Here is a 25,985-nt window from a genome sequence, read left to right as displayed (position 1 = left end):
ATACCGTTATGTATACTTTTTTTTTTAATTTTTTAATGTTTATTTATTTTTGGCACAAAGGAGAGACAGAGCATGAGTGGGGGAGGGGCAGAGAGAGAGGGAGACACACAATCTAAAGCAGGCTCCAGGCTCCGAACTGTCAGCACAGAGCCCAACGCGAGGCTCGAACCCACAGACTGAGAGATCATGACCTGAGCCGAAGTCAGACGCTCAACAGACTGAGCCACCCAGGTGCCCCTCATTATGTATACTTTAAATAATAATTTGGGGTGTTCTACGTAAGTGATGAATCACTAAGTTCTAGTCCTGAAACCATTATTATGCTGTAAATTCACTAAATTGGATCTAAATAGAATAAAAAATAACAATAATATGGATTATTGACAGCTAAAGCACATTGCAACGGTTATTCTCATAGCTATACATGGATGGAAAACTACTTTTCCATTCATCAAGTATACTAAGTACTTTCAAAGTCCATTAGGTGCTGGTTTAGTCGACCAAAGGATAAGCCAAATCATGAGTAAGGAAGGAGGGCTTAGGGTGTATATGTGTATGTGAAGGAGGGGGAGTGTCCTGAAGGATCTTAAATGGAATCAGAATCTTCCTTTTCTTTCTTTTTCTTTGTTTTGTCCAAATTAGTATGAGATTCTAAAGAGCTACTTTCTTGCCTGTCTTTCTAGAGAATCAAGGGACATGAGAAATGGCACGACCATCACAGAGTTCATCCTTCTAGGCTTTCCTGATACCCAAGGACTACAAATCCCTCTCTTTCTCGTGATCTTTTGCGGCTACATATTAACCCTTTCAGGCAATGGGTTCAAAATCGCCATTGTCTGGGCTGAGCCCAGGCTACAAATACCAATGTACTTCTTCCTTTGCACCTTGTCCTTCCTAGAGATCTGCTATCTGCATCCCCTGCTGCCTTCTTCCACTTTTTCCCGGGAACCACCGAGTTCTTTATCTTCATTGTCATGTCTTTTGACCATTACCCGGCCATCTGCAAGCCCCTTCTCTACCCCACCATTATGACCAGCAATCTCTGACTGCAACTTGCCCTCAGCTCCTGGGTGGTAGGCTTTACCACCGTCTTTTGTCAGATGCTACCGCTCATCCGGTTGCCATTCTGTGGCAACAATGTCATCAATCATTTCTACTGTGATGTTGGTCCCATTTTGAAAGCAGCCTGCACAGACACAAGCATTTTGGAGCTCCTGGGTCTTTTGGCGACCGTCCAGGTGATCCCAGGGTCACTCCTCTTCACAGCGATTTCTTATATCTGTATCCTGTCCACCATCCTACAGATCCCTTCAGTCACTGGCCAACAGAAGATTTTCTCGACCTGTGCCTCCCACCTGACAGCAGTCTCCCTGCTCTATGGTGCCGTTTTGTTCATGTACCTGAGACCCACAGCACACTCTTCCTTTAAGATTAATAAGGTGGTGTCAGTGCTAAATACTATCCTGACACCCCTTCTGAATCCCTTCATTTGTACAATTAGAAACAAGGAGGTGAAAGCAGCCCTAAGGAAGGCAATGGCTTGTCCAAAGACTCATCATCCAGAGGAAAACATGCGACACATCAAATGAACTTAAGGCAGATACAAAAGTTAAATGTGAAAGGACTGTGGAGAAGATGAGGATGTGAAAGCAAACTATGATGGTAACCTTCCGTATAAGGATTTGTTCCCTATAAATGAACCACGAGTCCTCCTTCAAAAGAAGGGACCGAATTCTCCAACAAGGAAATCCCAGAATACCTTCTGATGCATGAAGTACCACTAAGGACTTTCTCAGTTATAAGCTGAAAGTAGAAACCACAGAAGTCAAGGACAAGTGTCAGTAACTTTTTTAAAAAAATGTAAGGAATCCCGTCCCCCTCTTTGTTTACAGTAACTCCCTTCGCCTCATCTCCTTGTCAAAGGCATGAAGCATCCTGAACATGTTCTCAGTACTTATTTTCTTCACAGTAGAAGTCTCACATAGTCTCCTAGTCAATTGTAATGGTCTTTCAAAAATGTTTCAAATAAACCACGGTTTTGTTTGATAATGTCTCAAAAAGGGGACTTTCATCTTGATATAATACAAATGTTTACATACACCTAAGGGTGTTTATTCCTAGACAATACCAAAACTTGAGGGCATTATATGAAAATTTCACACTGGATTAGGTCAGTTCCTATGCTTCGGTAGGAGTAGGCCGAGTGCCTAGGAAACCAAAAGAAGTCTGAGAGACAATATACTCTGAAGGCTTTCCTGCTGGAAAATTCAGCCCCAAGGTTACATTAAATACAGAGTTTGCATGTGAGGTTTTCACATAAAGTCCTCAAGGTAAATGATACACCTATAATTGTTTTAACCATTTTCTTGGGCAAGACATTTGACAGAAAAGTTTTTTATAGAATGACGACGCAGGTAAGCCACAGTTCATAATAATGAGTGTTACAGATGCTTCTCTTCCGACAGCAAAGAAAGACTATCATTAAAAGCCCATTAAAGTGTGATTTTTAAAACAAGGATTATTGCACATTCCTTTTAGTACTGAATTGAAAATTGCAAAGCAAAATAAAGTGTAATGAGGTGAAAATGCTATTATCTCAACTGCCTGATCTGATTTTATCTTACAGAGGAGCTGTCTTGGGGCTGGGCAGGTGAAATTGGTCATTTGAAGGCAAAGAGAGAGATCCTAAGGATGAATATTATCAAGAGCCCTATCATCAAAAGAATGGTTTAAATTGCCCTGAGTGAGAAAATCCGGGTAATAACTAAGTGCTCCTCAGAGAGGAAAATGGCACAGAAAGTAAAGAGAGGAGAAATGAGCCAGAAAGATGAATGCAGCTGAAAAGTCTGTGGGAAGAAGCCAGTGGAAATTCTACACAGTTGAGGAGCCCACAGAACATTTTAAAGATGGAGATGCTTATACTCAATCTGAGGTCACATTTCTATGCTGTTAAACTGTTTTCCCCTTCAACCTTCAGTAAAGTCTTCTACGTTAGCTAATGTATTATAAAACAGGATGTGTATGTCACACACACTGGTGTATGGGTGTGTTGTATGTGTAAGGAAGAATTGAGTTTCTTGTCTGGAATGATGTGGTTTGAATTAGAGACGGCCCATAGACAAGCTCACAGCAATGGCCCCAGAATATGTAGAAATTTCAGGAAGAACTTCAGACTTTCATTGGCTTGGGTATGGCTCTAGGTAACCTAGATCTAAGGGAACTGAGACACAGGGCTCATGTTATTACTTTAAAACCTGTTTAAAAAACTGCTTTTAAGTTGCACAAATATTAGTTTTCCTGGGTCTGGCCTATTGCTTTAAGAGTTACCTGTGTGACGGCCAGACAGAGGGTAACATAAAACACCTTGACAGATATTTTTTTTTAAATTTTTTAGCGTTTATTTATGAGAGAGTTAGAGACAGGGCGTGAGTGGGGGAGGGGCAGAGAGAGAGGGAGACACAGAATCTGAAATAGGCTCCAGGCTCTGAGCTGTCAGCACAGACCCTGACTCGGGGCTTGAACCCACGAACGGTGAGATCATGACCCGAGCCAAAATCCAGAGTCTAACCGACTGAGCCACCCAGGCTCCCCAAAACCCAGATTCCTTTTTTAAAAAATGTTTTTAATGTTTATTTATTCTTGAGAGAGAGAGACAACACAAACAGGGGAGGGGCAGAGCAAGAGGGAGACACAGAATCTGAAGCAGGCTCCAGGCTCTGAGCTGTCAGCACAGAGCCCGATGTGGGGCTTGAACTCAGTTTATGACCTGAGCCGAAGTCGGAGGCTTAACGGACTGAGCCATCCAGGTGCCCCTAGACAGATCCTATAAAGGAGACAAGAACAAGTGTGAGAGTGCCACCTGGCTCCAATTCAGGAAATGCAAAATAGACACCATTTACTCACGCATGATTATCACGTTCTATGGATGTATTGGTATCATGTACTAAGCGATGTGCCAGGTACTGATTCTGTTGAAAAAAGCCATTTTTTGTAGTCTGCCAGAAAATCAGTTCTAGGAATTGGAAATACCAAGCGTTGGAGAAGCCTATCCAACAAAGAAGCTCCAACAACCTGAACATCAAGAATGAAATGAGCTACGAGACTTCTAGGCAGCCCTGTCTTAGATCTTCACCAACATGGTCCCACCAAAGCCCCCAAGGAGTGTGTTGTGTACGTCCATTGCCTGCAGCAGCTGGAGTGTTGTTCTGAGGAAAAGGAGCCACGGCCGCAAAGACAACATGCCAGAGCTTGACCTTCACATTGTCCCTTGTTTCTTAAGGCTCTAGAGCCCAAATCTCTTCCCCAAATATACATACCCCAGCTTTCTCCAACAGAATAAGAAATTACACAAGAATTCATCCAAACAATATCATAAACAACCTCTTACTCAGATCCCTGGGTATTAATTATTTTTCTACTACTGGTAACTCTAATGACAAGGTTGAGCTCATGCATACATCTGAGCCAAATCCTTGACAATGAGCCCTTGAGTTCATTTGTTCCCGAAAACGTACACACTTAACTTAAGCAGTTGTTTCCATGATGTGTTCCATAATACATTAGTTATTAAAAGTAGGGCTCAAGTATTCAAACTGGGGGAGATACAGAGTTAGACAAGGTTGAGCAGTTTCCTTCACTACTCAATTTCTCAGAATTTTTAACACTATGTTGAAAAAAAAAATTCTAACTCCCAAGCTTATGCATATAAAACTGACTGTTAGATCATCTCGGTTTTACTAAAAACTGTGCCCACTGTTTACTGATGTAAACCAGAGCAATGACCACTTTAAAAGGAGACTTTACAATCCTCTCCTTAACCAATCAGACGGTGGCCTCACGATCCTGCTTTATCTGGGCAAAACTTCCGTTCCTTACCCAATGTAGCCCTTCCCTTTTAACTCAGAAAGACTAAAGTCACTTTTGAGCAATACAGCTCTCCCTTACCTGTCAAGTAATAAATTCAGCCTTACTTTTCCAGTTCTAACGATTTTCACATGCAGTAGAAACCCCCACGAGGAAGATATGCCTTTCCAAAGCTTACCCAGCTACAGACCACTTTTTTTCAATGTGCCTTAGACGAAAGATTTCCCACTTTGTCTCTTAAAGTGCGTCTAAAGTCATTTATGTTTTTATCAGGCTGTTATAATTCCATTACATTCATAAGTGACCAACCTACTACGATGTAAAATTTTAAAACTCCCATACAAGAAAAGCTGAAGTACAATAACACAAAGAATTGGAGATAATCATGTATTTACCTAACTATCTAGTTCCTAAGGCTCACCACCGCTTTAAACCATATTCTCCTTGCAAGTTTAAATGACTCCAATTATAAAAGTCCCATTTACACATAACCCTTCCAGAACTATCCAATTTCTGTACCTGGTATTCAGCTAGTCTTGGCCCGAACAATTCAAAGAGTAGAGCTACGCACACTCTCAGATGAGCCCACTCTACTAACTACTCCTACCATTTCTTTGATTTTTGGAAAATGGTCTCTCTCTTCCAAGTGCAGAAACAACCATTTTCCTAAGAATTAGTTCTTTACTCTTCATCAGATATTGTTTAAAAAAAAAAGAAAAAGAAAAGAAATAATAACCGAATGCCCCCATCTCCACATTATGGCTTTAGTCCAAGCACTTGACCTATAATAATAACTCTGTAAATCACCTTTCCACATCCAGTCTTGGACCCCTTCATTCTCACCAGAGGCCAAAAGGATTTTATAAAAATGTATATCTAATCATGTCACTTAATTAAAATCCTTCAGTGGCTTCCCATTAACTATAGCAGATAATGCTTACTTTAGTCCATAAGACTAAATATATAAGAGACAATATACTATGAAGGCTTTCTTGCTGGAAAATTCAGCCCCAAGTTTACATTAAATACAGAGTTTGCATGTGAGGTTTTCACATAAGGCGAATGACCTTTGGTCCATCAGATCTGATCCCTGTTCACAACATCAGGTCCATCTTACACATTTCTCTATTGTTCTCTGGCCCTAGACACACTATCTTTCTTTCAATTTCTCCAATACCCCAAGCGCTTTCCCACCTCGGGACCCTTGCATACACACTATTTCCCATTACTTCAAACATTCTTTCTTGCTCGTCCCACTTCTCACTCCCATCCCCAATCTCAGCCTGCCCACTCATCCTTCAGAATTCTGCTCAAACGTTTCTACTCAAGAAGGCCTCCCCTGACTGCTTCTCTACCAGCACCACCATCAGGATTAGGACCTCCAGTTACAAGCTCTCATAACATGCCGTACCTCTCCTTTGTAGAAAGTCTCACAATCATAAGTAAGTTATTTAAAACTCTGTTTCTTTCCTCCCAAACACACATACCACATGAAAGTTAGCTCCATGAAGACAGATATTACAACATTTTTGTTGCCAATTATATTCCATACACTTATCACAGTGCCCTGCAATCGTAATTCCTCACTAAATAAGTCACTGATGAAGGAAGGACCAGATTGAACAATTTGAGCCGCGCGTCAGGCTCTGTGCTGACAGCTCAGAGCCTGGAGCGTATATTAAATGATTAGTATCAAGAATACGTAACATCTAACGATAAGAAAAAAAATCCATCTGCGAAACAGGCAAACTCATAGGAAGACTACAAGTCACCAATAAACGTACAAAGAATGTTCATCTTCATTCTTAATCATGGAAAGGAAAGGTAAAACAATGAGACATCACTTCTTACCCATTTTGCAAGTTTAGCAAGCAGTGGCATGGACATAGGGGGAAACTATTCTTATATATGGCTGTTAAGATTACAAACTGATATAGTCTCTGGGAAGTTAATTTGGTAGTATCAATTGAATACATATAACCTATGACCCAGCAATACTTTTTCTCTGTCCCCAAGTAACATTTGCATATATGCACGAAGATGTTTATTATGGCATTGTTTATGACAGCAGCAATTATAAACAACATATATTATCCATAGGCAAATGGCTATTCACACTAAAAGATGTTATGCAAAAAGCAGAAGGAATAAAGGGTATCTGTATGTGCTATGAACAGGCCCAATACTAGGAGAAAATAGCAAATTGAGGAATCCAACATGAATCCACACATATATGCATATGTGAACAAAATAATATTATGTGATTTCTATGAATACGTATGTGTATTGTATGTACAAGCACAGAAAAAAGTCTGGAATGTAAATGCATAAGAATAAAGATTTGGTGAGAGAGATGAGGAGGCCAGGATTAGTAAAAGGTCATTAGCTTTATCTGCAATGTTTGAAATGGTTAGAAAAACATTTATGTATCATTTGTGACCTTAATATTAATACTTAAAAATATTAAATGAAATATAGATTGAAAACACCTGGCACACAGTAGGCCTTCATGAATTGTACATTCCTGTCCATCCACCACAGGTAATGAATACCTTGGGTTCAAACACAATGGACCGATCCCAGCACTGTGTCCCATGAAATGCAATGTGTAAGACATAGTAGGGAGAGAGAAGGTCCTCCCGTGGCACATGGAGAGTGGTGACTTGGGGGCTAAAGGGACAGATAGTAAAAAGGAAAATAGATGCAGGCAGAAACGTCACTGACAGAGACAACCTGAGCAAAGGAGATCGGGGAAGTCAGTCTTAAAGAAACACAAAGACGTGTCCAAGGAAACCAGAAAAGAACAGGATGCCACAACTATTCTCAGCAAGCTTCTGCTGCGTTCCAAAGAGTTCACGTGCAATATTTCCCACCCATTTTAGATGGACCCTGAGCTTCGGAGAGGTGGAAGGGTTCGCTGGAGGCCCCACAAATGGTGGCCAGCGCAGGAGCCAAACTCAAAACTGCTGTTAGCAACCGTGCTTCGCGGACAATCAAGAAAAACGAGTAGACGCATAGACGCCAAAATCAAAGCAAAGATCAAAAACAGAGAAAAGCCTGCGTGTGTGCAAACCGAGGGCTGCGGGCCGCAGGAGCGGGGCTTGCGGGCGCAAGGGGTCTGGCCCCAGGCTTTCCCCCGCGGCTCTCTGAGTCTCCTCCTGCGCGGCGCCCACAGAGACACCAAACCTCCCGGCGCCTAGAAGGGCTCCAGCCGCGAGGAGGCGGGGCCAAGCGCAGCTTCCGGTTCCGGGCGCAAAGGCCCCACGTGTTCCGACCCGCCAGGCCCCGCGCGGCTCGGATCCGGCGGCGCTGCTTCGGCCGGGAGTGGGTGGGGGAGAAGCCGGGGCAGGGGAGGAGCCGCCGGAGCAGTCGGAGCCGTGAGTGCTGAGGGGCTGGGCCGGGCCGGGCCGGGCCCGATCGCGCTGAGCCGGGCTGGGCAGGGCGGGGAAGAGAGGGAGAGGTCGGAGACCCCGCCCCCCCCCCCCCCCCTCCCAGAGTCTGGGGAAATCGCACTGTCCTGGAGAAGGGGCGGCGGCAGTATAGTGAGGGGGCCGAGGCGTAGTGGTCCCCGGGGCTCCTGGTGGCAGGAGCGAGAACCTCCGGGGACGCGGATGGCGCTTTGGGCTTCTTTCGGTGCAGCCACCGCCCTCCGCCCCCTCCTGAGGCCTGCAGAAACGCAGTTAGTTCGTACCTCCCATTGCTTCCGCGCCAACTGGCCCCCCGGAACCGAGGGAGGAGTGGTCTAGGTCCCTTTACTTCCCGTAGCTTTTTCTCACCCAGTCTTTCAGATTGTTAGAGGCCCCCCCACAGCACCCCCCGGCAGGCTCCTGGCCCGGGCAAGCCCCATCTCTTTCCACCACCAACCCCCCCCCCCGACACACACACATACATACACACACACACACACACACACACACACTCACCCATGATCTTATCACCCTTGGACATCGTCTGGCTTGTGGCTTTTCAGCCCCCACTGTGACCGACCCCAAGCTTCCCCTCAAGCTAGTAGCTTCTGTCTCCACCTGCAACTTCCCTGCCCCCAACCCCTAACAGCCAGTTTTGACACTTCTGAACACCACCGTTACCCTCCGCAGGAGTACATAGGCCTCTGCTGCTTGTCTGGTTTGACCAAAAGTTTGTTAGTTTGTATGCCATGGATCCGCCCTCTCAGGTGTAAGGCGAATTTTGGTTTTTCTGGGCGTTAGATATTCTTGTGTCCCAGGCGCTTTGATTTCCTTGTCTGTCATGGGTAGGCTCCTAACCTTAGCGGTTTTTTGACCACCTGGGTCCTGGAGAGCACTGCCACACCCAGGCTCTCCCTTGGAAGTTAGGGTTAGAACTGTTACTCTTTCTCTGTCCACACTTGGCAGGTGACACTCCGGGCAGCCTTACTCAGGAGCCACAGAAAGCTAGTGGAGTCCTCCTTCTCCCCCCACCTTCTCTCCCAAGTTGCCCCATGGACCTTGATCCAGAAAGCCACTTCAGAAAGGCTGTGAGGAAGGCACTGGGAGGCATGTTGGTGGGAAGTATGTGTCAGCCAGGCAGTTAGGGTTTAGGGTTTGGGGCCATTTGTTTTGGGTAACTTTCTGCTGGGACTCTTCTAGCGTCAGAGGGAGGAAGGGGATATTTCCTCTTTGGACCAGATACCTGGGATTCATCATCTTTCCCCCCCTTTCTCCTCCAGCTATACCCCTTTTGCACTCTTAAGCACTATTTTGCAGTAGACAGTCATTTCAAGGGCACAGCAAGGTTTACTATGATGTGAGGGACTCTTGGGTGTTACAAGCGGTACAGATGAGGTAAGTTACAGGTTTGCAACATTTTTTCCCAGTTAATTTGGCACAGGCAGAAAACAACAGTCCTAGGCTCTTTTGGCTTTTGCAAACCCTCCTTTAAATTTGGCCAGCACTGGAAAAGTTGGATCCTTTCTGCTTGAACCTCAGCTTTACTTCCTTTGCCTTAGGTATCGGTTCTCAAACCTATCAGGCGTCTTAAGCACCTGAAGGGAGGGTGTGTTGAACAGATGGCCCCCACAGTTTCTGATCATAGGGCGGGGCCAAGGCTTGAAAATTTGCACATTTCGGACAAGTTTTTAGGTGTTTATGCTGCTGGTTTGGGTTTCTCAAACTGAGCACCGCTGCCCTTGGCCAATCTTCACATGAGCGGTGCAGTGGTTTGGGCGATCAAAAGGCCTGTGTGTGTACCTTCTGCACTAGAAGCTAGTAATATGATCTTGTGTGGATAACTTAACCACTGAGTTCTTTCGTTTTTAAAATTAAGAATGTGAGCTTAGAAAAAAAAAAAAAAACCCTCCAAATGCTAGTTATCTTATGCCAAATGGAAGATGAAATATTGATGAGTTTTTCCCTTGATTTTCTTAATTCTCTTGTTAGGAGCTTCCATATAGCTTGTATCCATATTTAGGTTTTTGCTGTGAGTCGCTAGTGCGCTGAAGTCCTGCTGTACCTTAACTACTTATTAAATTCTTTAAGGTCAGAGCCAGTGTTTTTCTCGTCTTTCTCTGCCCTGCACCTTGAGTTGTGTGGGATGCACCATTGATGCTCAGTAGATACTTGGAGAATGGATAACCCCATCCCCTACTCTCTTTTCCCTTTGAAGAGGTTTCTCTCCACTAGTCCTGTGCCACATAGTAAAGCAGTATATGGCTCTGCCACCTGATTCGTCCAGGAGATTGGGATTAATGTCAATGCCAAATTCCTGTAACTGTCCCTATGAGTGGTTTAGTACTCAGAAGCCCCGGCACCCGTTGGTTCTGAATTTTAGTGCATCTGTATCCATGTTGGAGTAAGAGAAATAGCTTAATAAAATTCAGCAGCTGTTTATTGAGTACCTTTTCTACCAAGCCTTTGACAAAGTGTTAGGCACTTGGAATATAAAAAGGAATAAAGAGGTCCTTGCCCTCTGGGACACGGCTCACAGCGGGGAGATAAAGACCCTAAACTGTGTCCACAGCAAGAATGCCATTCTGGGATTCCTTCTACTTTGGACCGTGATTTAATCTGCGGTGGAAGCCTGCTACTCCTCCAGTTCCTCTGGTCTGGCAGGCATGGGTCCCATCTTTCACCATCTCGTCATAAGCAAGGGAGCCTTGGGCAATGCCAGAAGGAAGTCCTCTAGATACAAAGCAAAGGGTCTTTTGACAGAGTGTCAGTTACAAAACTAAAGGCATAATACATGATTTTTGAATTGACTGTTCTGAAGTACCCATATTTACTCCTCAGGCCAAAAGCCCTACTTATAAAATATATTATCCTGTTATTTTTCATTAAATAATGGTTCCTCTCACTGCCTGTGTGATGGGCATTGACCATGTTGATTATAGGAATGAATTGGATACAGCTAGTTTAACCCTGGCTGCCCCCCTCATCAGGGTGGGTGTCAGGTATGATGACTGCCCTTTTCCCACTTCAGATTAGTTTGTGGTTTTATTTTTTTTTTTATTTTTAGATTTATTTATTTATTTATTTATTTATTTATTTATTTATTTATTTTTGAGAGAGGCAGAGACGGGGGGAAGGGTAGAGAGAGAGAATCCCAAGCAGGCACTGCACTGTTAGCACAGAGCCTGTGGGGCTTGAACCCACAAAACCGAGATCGTGACCTGAGCCAAAACCAAGAGTCAGATGCTTAACTGACTGAGCCACCCAGGCGCCCTTGTGATGTTCTGTTTTAAACCGAAGCATATAGATTGACCTGCTTTATTAAAGCCACTAACCACCTCTAGGTAACCCTTAAGGTTAAAAAGCCTCGGGGTGCCTGGATGGTTCAGTCAGTTGATCGTCTGACTTCGGCTCAGGTCATGATCTTGCAGTCTGTGAGTTCGAGCCCCGCGTCTGGCCCTGTGCTGACAGCTTGGAGCCTGGAGCCTGCTTCGAATTCTGTGTCTCCCTCTCTCTCTACCCCTCTCCCACTTATGCCCTGTCTCTCTCTCTCTCTCTCTGTCAAAAATAAATAAACATTAAGAAAAATTTAAATATAAAAGCCTAGCTTCATGGTGGAGGCTCACCACTGTCATGATGGCCAGCTCCTCAATTGTGGACTCTTAAAATCTGTTTTTGGCCTCTAGCCCATCTTAACTCTCGAATAATCCCTTTCACCATCTTAGGCTAATACTTTATGGCCCACGTATTCAATAAAGAAGCCGTATATCCTCGTTCTTCTCCAAGCCCCTCTGTCACCATCAGGAAGCACCATGGTTTCTCAAAAGATGACCCAGCTCTCTGCCCTTAGGTGGAGAATCATTCCCATTTTCAGGATGACGCATCTTGAGGAGGTAGAACACAGATCACCCACCTCCAAAGGCAGAGCAGCCAGCGGCCCAACACTGCCCCTGGGCCTGTAGGAAACATTTTCATTAAAAATAAAGTGAATTGCTATGGTATTTATAGCTATATTTTACATTATTTGTGTTTACATCCATCGACTCTCAATGACATGTTTCTACCCACTCTATACCTTGATCCTAACTAACCACAAGGTCTGTAGAATTTCAGGGCAGAAGATGTTCACATCTTAGCGTCCACTGGTTTCCCTGTACCACCCACTGCCACTGACTTGTTTGGCTTTGTTTCTTCCTATCTTCTCCTTCACTCCGACTCATGCTGTATCTTTGAAACCCATTGCAGTAAGCTTTGAGCCACTTCTCTCCTTGCTACTCAGATATATTATGCTGAAGGAAAGAAATATTTAAATGGCAAAAATATTAAAAATTTTTAATGTTTATTTTTTTATTATTTTTTTATTTTTTTTTCAACGTTTATTTATTTTTGGGACAGAGAGAGATAGAGCATGAATGGGCGAGGGGCAGAGAGAGAGGGAGACACAGAATCGGAAACAGGCTCCAGGCTCTGAGCCGTCAGCCCGAGCCCGACGCGGGGCTCGAACTCACGGACTGCGAGATCGTGACCTGGCTGAAGTCGAACGCTTAACCGACTGCGCCACCCAGGCGCCCCTTTAATGTTTATTTTTGAGAGCAAGAGAAACGGAACACAAGCAGGGGAGGGGCAGAGATAGGGAGACACAGAATCTGAAGCAGGCTCCAGGCTCTGAGCTGTCGGCACAGAGCCCGATGCGGGGCTCGAACCCACAAACCGTGAGATTATGACCTGAGCCGAAGTTGGGCACTTAGCCAACTGAGCCACCCAGGCACCCCTAAATGGCAAAAATATTTAAAAAGAAATCGTTTTTAAACATGGTTTGAAGCAATAGCTCACGATGCATTAGAAGGCCAAAAGTCCATGAATGCGTTCCCTTTCATTACTTTGGCCTTCTGGGTTAAATTTTCAAGGAACTTAGTAGGTGTATTAACTGGGCTTGCCCCAAATTGCCTCCTCCCAGTTAGAGGGAGGAGACAGGACTGTGACATTGGTAAGTAGAAGCACTGATCAGTGGAGAACCTGTCTTTGAGTTTCCATCCCATCTGTGTTCCAAGGATCTTATTTAATCTTAGCTTATAAGTCTTTCAAAGAAAGGACTCCTTATAATACTTTACTTTTTATTTATTTATTTATTTATTTATTTATTTATTTATTTTTGTTCATTTATTTTGGAGAGAGAGACAGCGCAAGTGGGGAAGGGGCAGAGAGAGAGGGAGACAACACAATCTGAAGCAGGCTCCGGGCCCAGCTGTCAGCACAGAGCCCGACGCGGGGCTCGAACCCACGAACCATGAGATCATGACCCAAGCTGAAGTCGGACGCTTAACCGACTGAGCCACCCAGGCGCCCCTATAACACCTTACTTTTGATATAATGGTAAACAGACCAAGATTTTTCCTGTGCATTTAAAAATTTTTTTGGAATTATGAAATAAAGGACTGTTTGCTTGTTCAACGTTTAAATCTTGCCTTCTTCACAAAATGATTTAAAGCAATTTGAAGGAAAGTGAACAAAATATATTGAGCATTTACTCTGTCCTGGGCTCTGTGCTGAAGTGATTCTATATGTAACTTCATTTACTCCTTAAAACAACCATGTGAAGTAGATAGTATTAGCCACATTTTGAAATTGAGACCAAGACTTAGGGAGTATCACATGGCCAGTAAGTGAGGAGAGGGATCCAAACCCAGGGTTCCAAAGTCTCGAACCCTTATATGGAAAGCACGGATAATTGTATATAGGACAATTGGCAATAAAAGATCATCTTTTCAGTAGAAGGATCATACTAGATAATCTTTAGTTTTATTTTTTTTTTTAATTTTTTTTTTTAACGTTTATTTATTTTTGAGACAGAGAGAGACAGAGCATGAACAGGGGAGGAGCAGAGAGAGAGGGAGACACAGAATCTGAAACAGGCTCCAGGCTCTGAGCTGTCAGCACAGAGCCCGACGTGGGGCTTGAACTCACGGACCGTGAGATCACGTCCGGAGCCGAAGTCGGACGCTTAACCGACCAAGCCACCCAGGCGCCCCGATAATCTTTAGTTTTAAACAAGAATACAGCATTAGCACAGGGCAGTTAACAAATGTTATTAGTTGATTTCTATTCTAGAACAATAGGAGCAGTGGCATGGTCTGGCTCGGCCCAGAGAGCAGACATAACCAGATTTCCATGTTATAGGCCAGCATTAGGGTAAAAAATAAGAATGGCAACAGGAGGGGAAATAGGGGTCTGCTAAATACGATCATTTGAACCTCTCTGATCACTACTTCTGAAGACTATTTGCCGATAAATCAGTATTTCTCTATTAAGCAGATACTATATGACCACAAGCCTTGTCATTTAGGGTCCAGAAGGATCTCCTGAAGCAGTAACATTGTAAGGTAGGGAACCAGATGTCCCTTCATTGCCTACCGTTTTCTGTTGTCAGAATGGAGTTAAAGCCTTCAGTGGCATATGACTCATTCAGATAAGGGGCATAGGTGTTGTACCAAAGATTGGAGAGAGCGCTTTCCTTTTCCGCATCTCCCCAGTCCCACTCCCTATACCCTAGAAACATGTACTCAAGAGACTATGTCATGGAGCCTGCCCAGCCCTAGGCTTGTGAAGCTCTTCTGCAGACGTTATTTCAGAACCTTCAGGAACCAAGTTTTGCTCTTCCTGGTCTGGCTTCTGTCTATATAGTCCTGTTCGCTTTTTATAGGTTGTTGCGGAGCCCTTCCAAGGACAGACTTTGAGGGAAGGTATTAGAAAAGCAAGGGCAATAAATTGCAAGGCCGACTGGGCAGTGTAGCATATCCTATGAACTGCAGAATAAAATAGTGTCCGTTTTCTGTTTGTGATAAGGACACTTGACATTTGCACAGCACATTTTAGTTCATAAGCTCCCAGAGCTCAGCTAATCCTGGGAGTTAGGAAAGCAGTTCCTGCCGTAGGCTCTCCCCTTTACGAGGGCTCTTTGTGTGTTATCTCACGAAGCCCTCAGAGCTGCTCCAGTCACTTGACCATGTGGGGCTGGGACGCGCATCTTTCCACAGCACCACCTGCCTCCCATTCCTTCCCATCCCTTGCCCCTTGACTTCTCTTCCTTCATCCCGCTGTTGCCGATCCGTTAGCCCTCATCAATTTCTAAGCTGCCAAAGTAAATCCAAAACAAGCAATGGAAACACCAATTCATGATTTCTGAAGAGCATTTAAAGACAGGTTTTATGTGGCGCTGTTCCGTTCCTTTTTCTTGGTGGAAAGTACCGCCCTGTGAGAGCAGGAATGCTTCTTTCCATGCAGACTTGGTAGAATCCATAGACAATCTGTTGTAGCTAGTGCCACGTGGAAACAAGGAGAGCTTCCTAGTCTGCCTCCCTGGGCATGGATTCTTGGACTCTGAAGATAATAGAGATCCCTTCATTAAGCCAAAGACCATCAACTCCATCTTAGGACTCCCAAAGAAAATAATCTTACTGAAGAGGGGCAGAGGATTTTAAAAACTACAAGCCCCGTAGAGAACCGACCACCATGAGGTAGACAGATTCAATTGGTAGGAAAATTACCACGTAAAGATGTAGAAATTATGGGCCTGCCTAGAACAGGCTATGAAAATCTGTAGTGGATGTTTGAAGATCATGGACGTGAAGTAAAAGCACAAATGAATGAAAAGCTATTTGAGCTTGAGATAATAAGTAATAAGGTAATTGAAATGAAACTCCATTTAATGGGCAGCATGACATTAGACCCAGCTCTTAACAGTGGATTGTTCGCTGAGACTTGGAATGAAGCCCAAAAAGACTAGAAAATGAAGAATCTCTCAGGTTGCATGTGGAGAGTGGTCTGGAGGGGGCAGGACCAGGAACACTGGTAAAACTTGAAGCAAGTTGTTCATACAGCATACAAGTGCCTGTTAAGTGCCAGTGTGGCGTAGGAGAGGGTCATGTTCAGAAGGTCCTGTTAATACTTTTTTCAGGGGCTCAGAATGGCTCAACCAGGGGAGTGACAGGGGAGGGGAGATGGATGAATTTGAAAGGCATTTAGAAGGTGGGATTAGTGAGATTGATGAATAAGAAAGTGGAGGGGAAGGTGGACTCTTCCTGACAAAAAGTAGGACGAAAACTTTGTGAGGTGGAGGTTTATTTCTTTAAATTCACTTACTGAGCGCTTCATTACGTGTGTTGGAGACTGATGGAGAACAGTCCCTAACTTCAAGGCGTGACATCGGGAGGATAGATTGGCTGTATGATACGACCACCACTGTGTTAGAGCTGTGCCCAGGTTGCTGTAGGAGCACAGTGGTTTCCACCTGTTTTCAGGGTGGGGGGAATGGGATCAAAGGAAACCTCTCAGAACGCATGAAGCACGAGCTGTCTCCTAAGCGGTTTAACCCAATGAAGGGTAAAGAATCGGAAGGAACATGTTCTCAAGCCAAAGTGCATAGGGCTTTTGGTGCTTCCCACGCACGCACAAAGTGTGTGTCTGTGTGAGGAGGGCAGAAGGAATAACAAGATGAAAGTCAGCCTGACATGTAATACTTAGAAGTCTGTATGTCACTTACAAGGCAAGGAAGAATGACTAAAGATTTTAAATAGGGAGGGGACGGGGCCACTTTGGCAAGAGTGCCAGTCACTCTTGAGAGCCCGTCAGTGCTAACTTGAAGGTAACCAATCCGGAGGCAGTTGGAGCAATGCAGACAAGAACCGGTAAGTACCCAAAGTGTGAGTCACGGGAATGAAGAAGAGGGGAGTGCACCATGCAGCCCCAGGGGAGCAGCCTTCCTGCAGACATGGTGGCCTGAAGAGACCCCCCTTTCAGGAGATGAGCAGTGCACCCTTTTCAGTCCATGAGACACAGAAAAGGGTAGGATGTGAGGCTTGAAAAACCAGCTGAGGGCTGGCGGTGAAGGGCTTCACGTGCCGTGCCAAGGATTTTAGAGCTGATCTACCCAGCAGAAGTGTTTTCAAATGCGAGCAGTGCGGTTGGGACTACAATTTAGAAAGATAATAGTTAACATTGGGGTGCCTCCGCTCATCCAAGCCCTTCACAGCTTGGGATATGTTTAACCCTCGTCGTCGCGCTGTCGGATGGATGCCATTCTTCCCTCTGAGCCGTGAATGGAAACAGGCAGAAGGAACGTAGGAACTGAACGGTGGCCTCACCCCTAGGAAACTGTAGAGCCCGGATTTAAACCCTGGCAGTCTGACGCCAGGGCCCTCCCTCCTTACCTTACACACCCTAGATGTTTTCTCGGCCGTGAGGCACATCAGAACGTCGTGTGCCGTTTCTAAAGATGACGGTTGCCTCAGTTGACTACATCAAAGTATCCAGAAGAGTGATGGTGCGATACTTGTTTTGCAAAAAGCTCCACCGTAATTATGCCGCACTTTACTCCTGGCCCAGCACTGCAGGAGGGCCCAAACCAAAACCGTCTGTGGGGAAGAGGAGGAGGAAATAGATCGAAGAGGCTTAAGAGGGAGAACTGGCTTAATGAGCTGTAAGCAGCGTAGAAGGGTCAGAGTGGAGTCCAAAGGTCACAGAGTTGAGTGTTTACCTTAACAAGTGACGATCGCACCCGAGGCAGGATCCCAGCAAGAGAGGTGGATTTGGGAGCACACGTGACAAATTCAGTTTTGAACACCTGGGTCTGGAGGTCTTCCATGAAGACACCTTGATAAGGGGAAGGTTGCTTTTGGGAGTGCCTCTGTGCCAGCCACTGGGCAAGTGGCTTTCCTCACTGTTGCCTCATGCGGTCTGCCCTCTAGTCGCCGAGAGTCCCCCCGCTGTTCAGCGGAATTAATTCCAAGTGTGAGCCTGTGCAACATGAACCTTCATAAAGGCCTCCCCATCTGTTTTAGCCTGGCTGAGGTTTCTCTTCTCAGACTATACATCCTGGTGCGTACGTAAACGTGTGTGTAACACGGATGGTGGGCAGTATACCTGTCCCAGCGGGTGATTAACCGTGTCCTTTGTCCTTGCCGGCTCACGGGTTTCATGAAGTAGAAATGCCTTTTTTTCTATTTCTCTGTGGGGTGTGAGCCTGGCCTAGGAAAAGGGGTAAGAGAACATACCTTCAGGCATAGATCGTCTTATTTCAACCAAATCTATTTAGGGCTGATGGCCGTGAAGACGAGGGGCAGGGGATTTAATAGTTCGAGGAGGTGCGATGGGTGCAGGTTATGGTTGAACTCAGAAGCGTTGTCCCTGTGTGTGATCTCATGCTTATATGGTTGTCTGTCTCTCCTTCTCTGCCCCAGGTCCCTTGGGAGAAACTCCTTGAGGTGCCCAGGCTGAGACTGGGGGGTAATGACACTGTGAGCTCTAGATGGTGTGAGACCCCTCCCCACCCCCAGAGCCGAACAATGGCTACAGCCTTGGAACCAGAGGACCAGGATCTTTGGGAAGAAGAGGGAATCCTGATGGTGAAATTGGAAGATGATTTCACCTGTAGGCCGGAGTCTGTCTTACAGAGAGATGACCCTGTGCTTGAGACCTCACACCAGAACTTCCGGCGCTTCCGCTACCAGGAAGCAGCAAGCCCTCGAGAAGCTCTCATTCGGCTGCGAGAACTTTGTCATCAGTGGCTGAGGCCGGAAAGGCGGACGAAGGAGCAGATCTTAGAGCTGCTTGTGCTGGAACAGTTCCTTACCGTCCTGCCCGGAGAACTACAGAGCTGGGTGCGGGGCCAGCGGCCAGAGAGTGGCGAGGAGGCCGTGACGCTGGTGGAGGGTTTGCAGAAACAACCCAGGAGACCAAGGCGGTGGGTGAGGAGGGGGAGTCCTGATCTGTGTGATGTGGAGGGGGACTTTTGCTGGAAGGATGGATTTCGGGGCAGGGCATACAGGGCCCCCATAATTTACCCTTTAAAACTAATTGGCTCTGCTTGTGGGTTGCACCTGCATCTGTATGGGGCAGAGTGTGTGTATGCGTGTGTGTGTTTGTGTGTGTGTGTGTATGAGTGAGTGAGTGAGTGAGTGTGACTTTCTGGTTTTTGAAACGCCTGCCTTGGGACCGCCCTAGAGACCTCGGCACCCAAGGATCGTAAGGCTTTGGTTTTCCTTTCTGTGAATGTCAAACCTCCAGTTCCTGAGGAGGCCAATTTTGTGACTTCCTCAGAGGTTCTCCTAGATGCTCGGTCACAGGGGCCCCCTCTCTTCCCAGGACAATAAGAGAGGGAAACAAACAGCAAGAAAGCTGCAGGTGGGAGAGGTGGGGATGGGAAGGACGGGCACCTCAGAGCCCTGGGTGACAAGGGCAGGCCCGAGGGAACTGAGCAAGCGGTGCAGCGTCCAAATGTCCCCGCTTTGCCCTGGTGAGGGTAGCCTTCGACAGCCCCAGCATGCCCCAGCGGGACTGGAGCGTCCCCTCCTCCTCTGGGACCCTCTGGGAGTTCTTCTGTTGGCAGCTTCTCCTAAAATAAGTCCTGATGACAACTGAGACTTTCCTCTGGACTCCATGCTGACTGGAAATTGGAATCCTTCCCAGGTGACTGTCCATGTTCATGGGCAGGAAGTCCTGTCAGAGGAGACGGTGCATCCAGGAGCAGAGCCCGAATCACCTAACGAGCTGCAGAACGCTGTGCAGACCTCAACTCCTGAGGAGTCCCACGAGGAGACCACGCAGAGCCCAGACCTGGGGCCACCGGAAGAGCCGAGCGTGTGCCACGAACTGGAGTTTCAGCCCCTGCAGCAGAGCGGTGGGAAGCCTCAGCAGAAAGGGGGCATTGTGGCGGGCAGAGTGCGGGAAGGGCGCTATTTCCCCTCTACTGAGGAGGCTAGGTAGAGCATCGTGGGAATAAATCACAGAATCCGGGGCGTTGAGGGGAGACCGTACTAGTTAGAGTCCCCCAGAGACAGAGCCGAGCTGAAATGGCAGTATTCTTGGTGGTTCTCTTGGCCTGCCAGTAGTGTTCCAGGTGGCGGCATTGGGATGACCCGAGCTGCCCTTAGGCCGGTTTCTGGATTCCCACCAAAGATGACGAGAGCTGCCTGCCAGTTATTGGGAGGGGGGCGGGGGGGCTGCCTATTGCTGATCGCTGCCGCCTTTTCTTCTCAGAGGTTCCAGTGCCGCGGGGCCCAGACCGTCCTGAAGAGAGGAGCCCTGGAAACCCAGAGATGGTTGCCTTTCTTACTGCTCTCTCACAGGTGTGCTCTGTTTCCCTCTGTGCCACACAGAATTTGAAGAAGCAGCAGGCATTAGCTCACACCTCAACACCCTCAGGTCAGGCAGGACGCCAGTTCCCGCCCTCCTCCTTGTCAGGTTAAGCTCTCGCTTCTAGACGTGTCTGCGGCGGGAGGAGCTGCATGTGACGAGATAAATCCTAATTGTCGCAGCCAGCCCGTCAGGCTCCAGAGCCTCTTTACTTGCCGCCGCCCAGAGAGAGGGGCTAACCGAATGCGATTATTTTGGAATACTCCAGCACACCTTGAGTGAGTCGCTGACCAAGGGCTTGTTTTTGTTTTCTCAGGAGTAAACTTGGTAGTCGTTTGTCAGAATGGCCACTGTGCTGCAGAAATGATTTCTGAACCTGTGTGGAATCCCCTTCCTGGGACCGCATTCGGTCAGGCCGTGGCCTGTGTGGAGCTGTCACCGTGGCCACGCTGTGAGGCTGGAGAGAAAAGCCGTAGCGTTCACCCGTGGTCGCAGATCGTAGCCTAGCTGCAGGAAGGGGTCCCGCGCATGCTGGGTCGACTGTGAATGATAGGGGTGCCTGGAGAAGGTCGGTCAGGGAAAGCTTTCTAGGAAAGGTGAATTCTTGCAGAAATGTAGGTGGCACGAAAGCCTCAAATAGGGAGTTAATGACGACTTTGAAGACTTCTCCTGTATTTTAACCAATATGCTCCAGAAGGAGAGCAGAGGCTGGCCCTGAGAGAAAGCAGGGGGACCGGAGGGCACAGAGGAGGGCCCATGCAAAAGTAGGAAGTCGGGGAGCAGCAGCCGAGGGTGACACGCATTTCCTGAAAGGGAGCCCAGGGTCCCGCGAGAGTCCCTTTTGTCTCCTGGCATAACCTTCACCCCAGGAATGAAATAGGAGGCTCCAGGAAGCGTCCGTTTTCACTGAAGCCTGTGTCATTTCAGGGATTGGTAACTTTCAAGGACGTGGCTGTGTGCTTCTCCCAGGACCAGTGGAGCGATATGGATCCAACACAGAAAGAGTTCTATGGAGAATATGTCTTGGAGGAAGACTGTGGAATTGTGGTCTCTCTGTGTAAGGAATTTCAAGTGTTTCTCGAGGGTTCTGAGCACAGAAGTCTTTCCCTGTTGGAAATTAACAAGGAGGAGGGTGCGGGGGGACGGGGTGGGTCTTAGACCCTAGACCGGATGCATCACTTTTCTCTTACGCCTCCCCCACCGATGAGATTGAAGGATTAGCTAAGGAAGATGGTATCTTTCAAATTCAAGGGAGGAGAAGAGGCTTAGAAAGTGGTTGGAAACTTGTAACAAGAAAATAAAATGAAAACATGACAGCTCTAGTCTATTTGAGGCAGTGTGTGAGTTTTGAAGCCAGCAGTAGAAGGATGATCTGCTTACTTGAATGTGGGGAAGGAGAGAGCATTAGCAGTCGTACGACTATTGAGTTGCAGGTGAAGGGCAAGAAATGTGCAGGATTTGGTGAGAGGTGCTCAAGCTAAAAGACCAGCTGTGGCCCACTGATCAGGCTGTACGCTTGTTCTATAGTCTACCCAGCAGAAGAGGTCTGCTCTTAGCGCAGGGCATTGCTGAACCGATCGTAATGTCCCGCTTTCCCTCTCTTGAGCAGCGTTTCCAATCCCCAGACTAGATGAGATCTCCCACGTTAGAGAGGAAGAGCCTTTGGTCCCAGATATCCCAGAGCCTCAAGAGCCTCAAGAGCCAGAAATCCTGAGTTTTACCTACACAGGTGAGGAACGACAAAAGGAACCTCTCCCTGCAGAGCTGGCAGTCCCCTTCCCCCTCTGGGGCGCCCCCCCCCATTGGTTCTTCCAACCTGTTGGCCATTCCCCCCGTCTGCCTCTGAATGCCAGATTCTGTCCTCACCCTCCTCTTTCCCCTCCCGTCATTCGTGTGAGGGATATGTCGTGCAACATGGTGAAAGGAAAAAAAAAAACACGGAACTTTGGAACTGCAGCTCTCGTCATTTACTAAGCAGGTCACTTAAATTCTCGGTCCTCACGTTTCTGAAACGAGGATAATAATCTTTGTCCATACTAAGGCTTGTTGACAGCACGAGATAATCTATCAGAAAGTGCCTGGCACATGACAGAATTCAGCTGACTGGTCATTTCCTTCTTTCCCAGCCTCTACGGTGTGAAATGTGGGCTTCTCTCTATCTGGTCTCGCCTTCCCAAGACTTTAAAAACCCCGCCATTGCGTAGAAAGCATCGTTAACCTCTGTAATTTCCCCTTTTCGCCTCTCACCCTCTCTACAGGAGACAGGAGTGAAGACGAAGAAGAGTACCTTGAGCAAGAAGATGTAAGTTTGGAGGATATACACAGATCTATTTTGGGAGATCCAGAAATCCACCAGACTCCAGACTGGGAAATAGTCTTTGAGGATGATCCAAGTAGACCTAACGAGAGAAGCTTTGGTACAAATACTTCTCAAGTCAATAGTTTATCGAATCTTCGGGAAACCATGCCTATCTGCCCCCTGTTAGGGAGACACCACGACTGCCCTGTATGTGGAAAAAGTTTCACTTGCAACTCCCACCTTGTTAGACACCTGAGAACTCACACGGGAGAGAAACCATATAAGTGTATGGAGTGTGGGAAAAGTTACACGCGGAGCTCACATCTTGCCAGGCACCAGAAGGTTCACAAAATGGGCACTGCTTATAAATTTCCCCTAAACCGGAAGAATTTGGATGAGACCTCCCCTCTGGTCCAGCCTGAGAGAACTCCTCCCGTTGAGAAACCCTTTAGATGTGACGATTGTGGAAAACACTTCCGCTGGACTTCGGACCTTGTCCGGCATCAGAGGACACACACGGGGGAAAAACCCTTCTTCTGTACTATTTGTGGCAAGAGCTTCAGCCAGAAATCTGTGCTGACGACACACCAAAGAATCCACCTTGGGGGCAAACCCTACCTGTGTGGAGAGTGTGGAGAGGACTTCAGTGACCACAGGCGGTACCTGGCGCACCGGAAGACGCACGCGGCAGAGGAGCTCTACCTCTGTAGCGAGTGCGGGCGGTGCTTCAACCACAGCGCCGCGTTCGCCAAGCACCTCAGGGGACACGCCTCGGTGAGGCCCTGCCGGTGCAACGAATGTGGGAAAAGCTTCAGTCGGAGGGACCACCTCGTCCGGCATCAAAGAACACACACTGGCGAGAAACCATTCACGTGCTCTACCTGTGGAAAGAGCTTCAGCAGGGGCTATCACTTAATCAGGCATCAGAGGACCCACTCAGAAAAGACCTCCTAGCTCGGTTCCCGTGGGAGGAGATGTGCATTCAGCCCTTCCCCGGGGACGGGCTAGGAGAAGCCCTCTCGTCAGCTCGGGGAGACCCCTTCCAGGGAGTCTCCCTGACTTGCCCAGACCTCCATCACCTCTTCCCACAGCTAAATGAAATCCCCCAGGCAGAACCTGTCAACCTTCTTCTACACCTGGAGGAGAGCTTTTGCCCAAAGTACAACCCGGGTGGAGGCTTCTCCTTGACTGGAGGCTCTTGCCTCTACCTCATGGGTATGAAGTGGGAGATTTAGAAGACTTAGAGGTCGTGGCTATTCTGTTTTATCCAAAATAGGCTGTTGCATATCCTAAAGACTGCTTAACAGCCTCAAGTGTGAAGTTGCCCAGGACAACCCTTTAGGTTTGGCAAGGGACCAGCCTCTGGGATTGTGTCCTAACTGGGCTCAACTCTTAAAAGCACACAGCCCGGAACTCAAGGCAGGAGATTTGCATCCTGACGGCTTGGCCACACACTCAAGGGATGACCGTTCAAATATCTCACTGGTTCACTCCTTCACCATGCACTTTCCTTCAATCCTGGGGAGAGTGGGGCGAAGTGTCTGATGGGGGAAAACCTTGAGGCTGTTCCACGTGGACCTTGTCAGGCTGCTCCCTTCCCCAGTGCCAAAACGGTGCCAGGTGCCAGACCCTGCTAGAATGGAGGACCTAGTCAGAAGCCTCTTTCCCTGTGGGGTGTTTTCCTGTTAGGATTCTCATGCCCAGCCTTACCTACTGTTCTACCAGCCTCGGTTTTGCCCCCAGCACTTCTGCTACAAGTGAGGTGTAACAGTTGGGTGCTGGGGGATTCAGTAAAGCGTAATTAAATCATGAAATCATTTACATTCCCACCTGTGTACAAGCCCACGCATCCTGCCCGCTCTGCGTGGGTTTGTGAAGGGATTTTGGAACAGTTGTCAGCTTACATAGATATTACAATAATTCTAGAATCATGATTGACTGGGTCACTTCATTTACATGAAGAAAACAAGAAGATCTGAGACCAAATTATGGGGGGAAAAAAGTTTTTTTAAAGCTGTTGCTGTTGGCTAAGGCCATCAAGACTATTCTGACACCCAGCCCCTACTATCCCTGCCTTGGTTCTCTGATATCAGGGAAAATTATGAACCCCAGCACCTGGGACCCTGAAGAATTTGCCAGGAGTAAATGGCTTTCATGTACTTGCGTTGTTTGCTTTTTCTTATGTGATTTCATTTTTATGTGATTAAGAACTAAATAGTAGTATCTCATGGCCTAATGGTAGGATCTCTGTTGCCTGATAAAGGTTCCACAGAGACGAGGCTGAATAATTATGAACCTCACCTGCTCTGCTTGTGGGAATGGCAAGGACCGGATAAGCATCCTCCATAAATGGAGCACAGGGTATGGGATTAAAGCATGAGAAGGGCGATTTGTCTTTTGTGCCTGGTTTCTTCAGCTGTCTCTCAGTCCATTATGTGCCAGTGCGTACAGAGAATACGGGTGTCATAACAAGGCCATTCTCGTTTAGGTCAGTCATGGTATTCCAACTGACCCGTCTGGTTTTAATACCAGTCAACCGTTGTCCTGGAACTACACACAAATAAATAAATAAAAGTAACACTGGCAGCCATGTTCCCTGGTTTCTGGAACTTCCCATCTTATTCACTTTCCAAAGCTTCAGGTTCCAGATTGTTCTGAATGTCATGCATACAAAGAGATCAGGGAGTACAGAATAGTTCTCCATAAGGCTAGAGAAGGCTTGGCGTGGTTAGCAGAACCCCAGGTGGAGTCGATGCATACTGAGGTAAGATCTGTGCCTGTGGTTTGCAGAAGGCACTCCTATCATGTGCAGACATTTCTGAACCATAGAGCATTGAAGCACAGTTTGTCCTGGGTGAAAAGTCCTAGCCTCCAAAGATCATTTCTCCTAGCTCATACCAGTTAGGGGAGTTAATAAATTTCTAGAGACAACAGAACACATTTGTTTGAACAGAACAGCGGCTTTATCCACTGATTTACCTGAGAAGCCGTCAAGAGAATCTACATGAGGGAGAGTTCGAGAGACCGGTCCAGTCTGTTGGAACATCAAATAGTTTTCTTTGCCAATCCCCCTGCAAAGTTTTCATGTACCGATGCTGAATTTCTGCTTTCTTGTAAGACATTTTCTGAGGTTCGTGGAGGGGCGTGCTGTGTCCTAAATCTGAGCGTGAGCAGAACTGCAGTCTATAGCAGAAGAGAAGAACCTGCAGTGAGCAAGAAGTGGTATAGCGGAACGTGGACGCGTGCTGGGGCACGGGTTACCCTTCCTGCTCTGAAGGGGCTCCCTAGAG

The 25,985-nt window shown here is 46.9% G+C and overlaps 2 protein-coding genes across 7 annotated transcripts; both read left to right on the top strand.

Moving 5' to 3' along the window:
• Positions 1 to 696: 696 nt before the first annotated feature.
• OR6X1 (olfactory receptor family 6 subfamily X member 1) lies at positions 697 to 1,589 on the top strand. Its single transcript, XM_040482845.1, is given in 2 exon segments — positions 697 to 919; positions 922 to 1,589. Coding segments are annotated over 2 exon segments (891 nt in total).
• A 6,557-nt stretch (positions 1,590 to 8,146) lies between these two features.
• Positions 8,147 to 25,082, top strand: ZNF202 (zinc finger protein 202). Of its 6 annotated transcripts, none has more exons than XM_040483375.1 (7): positions 8,147 to 8,240; positions 18,503 to 19,009; positions 19,731 to 19,941; positions 20,301 to 20,389; positions 21,324 to 21,453; positions 22,006 to 22,125; positions 22,655 to 25,082. In XM_040483375.1, exons 2-7 carry the CDS (start codon positions 18,608 to 18,610, stop codon positions 23,647 to 23,649), a joined length of 1,947 nt encoding a protein of 648 aa, XP_040339309.1. In that variant the 5' UTR covers positions 8,147 to 8,240; positions 18,503 to 18,607; the 3' UTR covers positions 23,650 to 25,082. The 6 variants fall into 6 exon arrangements, with proteins under 6 accessions (XP_040339309.1, XP_040339307.1, XP_040339311.1 ...); XM_040483373.1 differs by lacking the exon at positions 8,147 to 8,240 and adding an exon at positions 13,590 to 13,640; XM_040483377.1 differs by lacking the exon at positions 8,147 to 8,240 and adding an exon at positions 14,205 to 16,565.
• Positions 25,083 to 25,985: the final 903 nt, after the last annotated feature.

Source organism: Herpailurus yagouaroundi, unplaced genomic scaffold, assembly GCF_014898765.1.
Source record: "Herpailurus yagouaroundi ecotype Mexico unplaced genomic scaffold, PumYag 161, whole genome shotgun sequence".
Classification (NCBI taxonomy): domain Eukaryota; kingdom Metazoa; phylum Chordata; class Mammalia; order Carnivora; family Felidae; genus Herpailurus; species Herpailurus yagouaroundi.
This window is presented reverse-complemented; position numbering and strand designations above follow the sequence as displayed.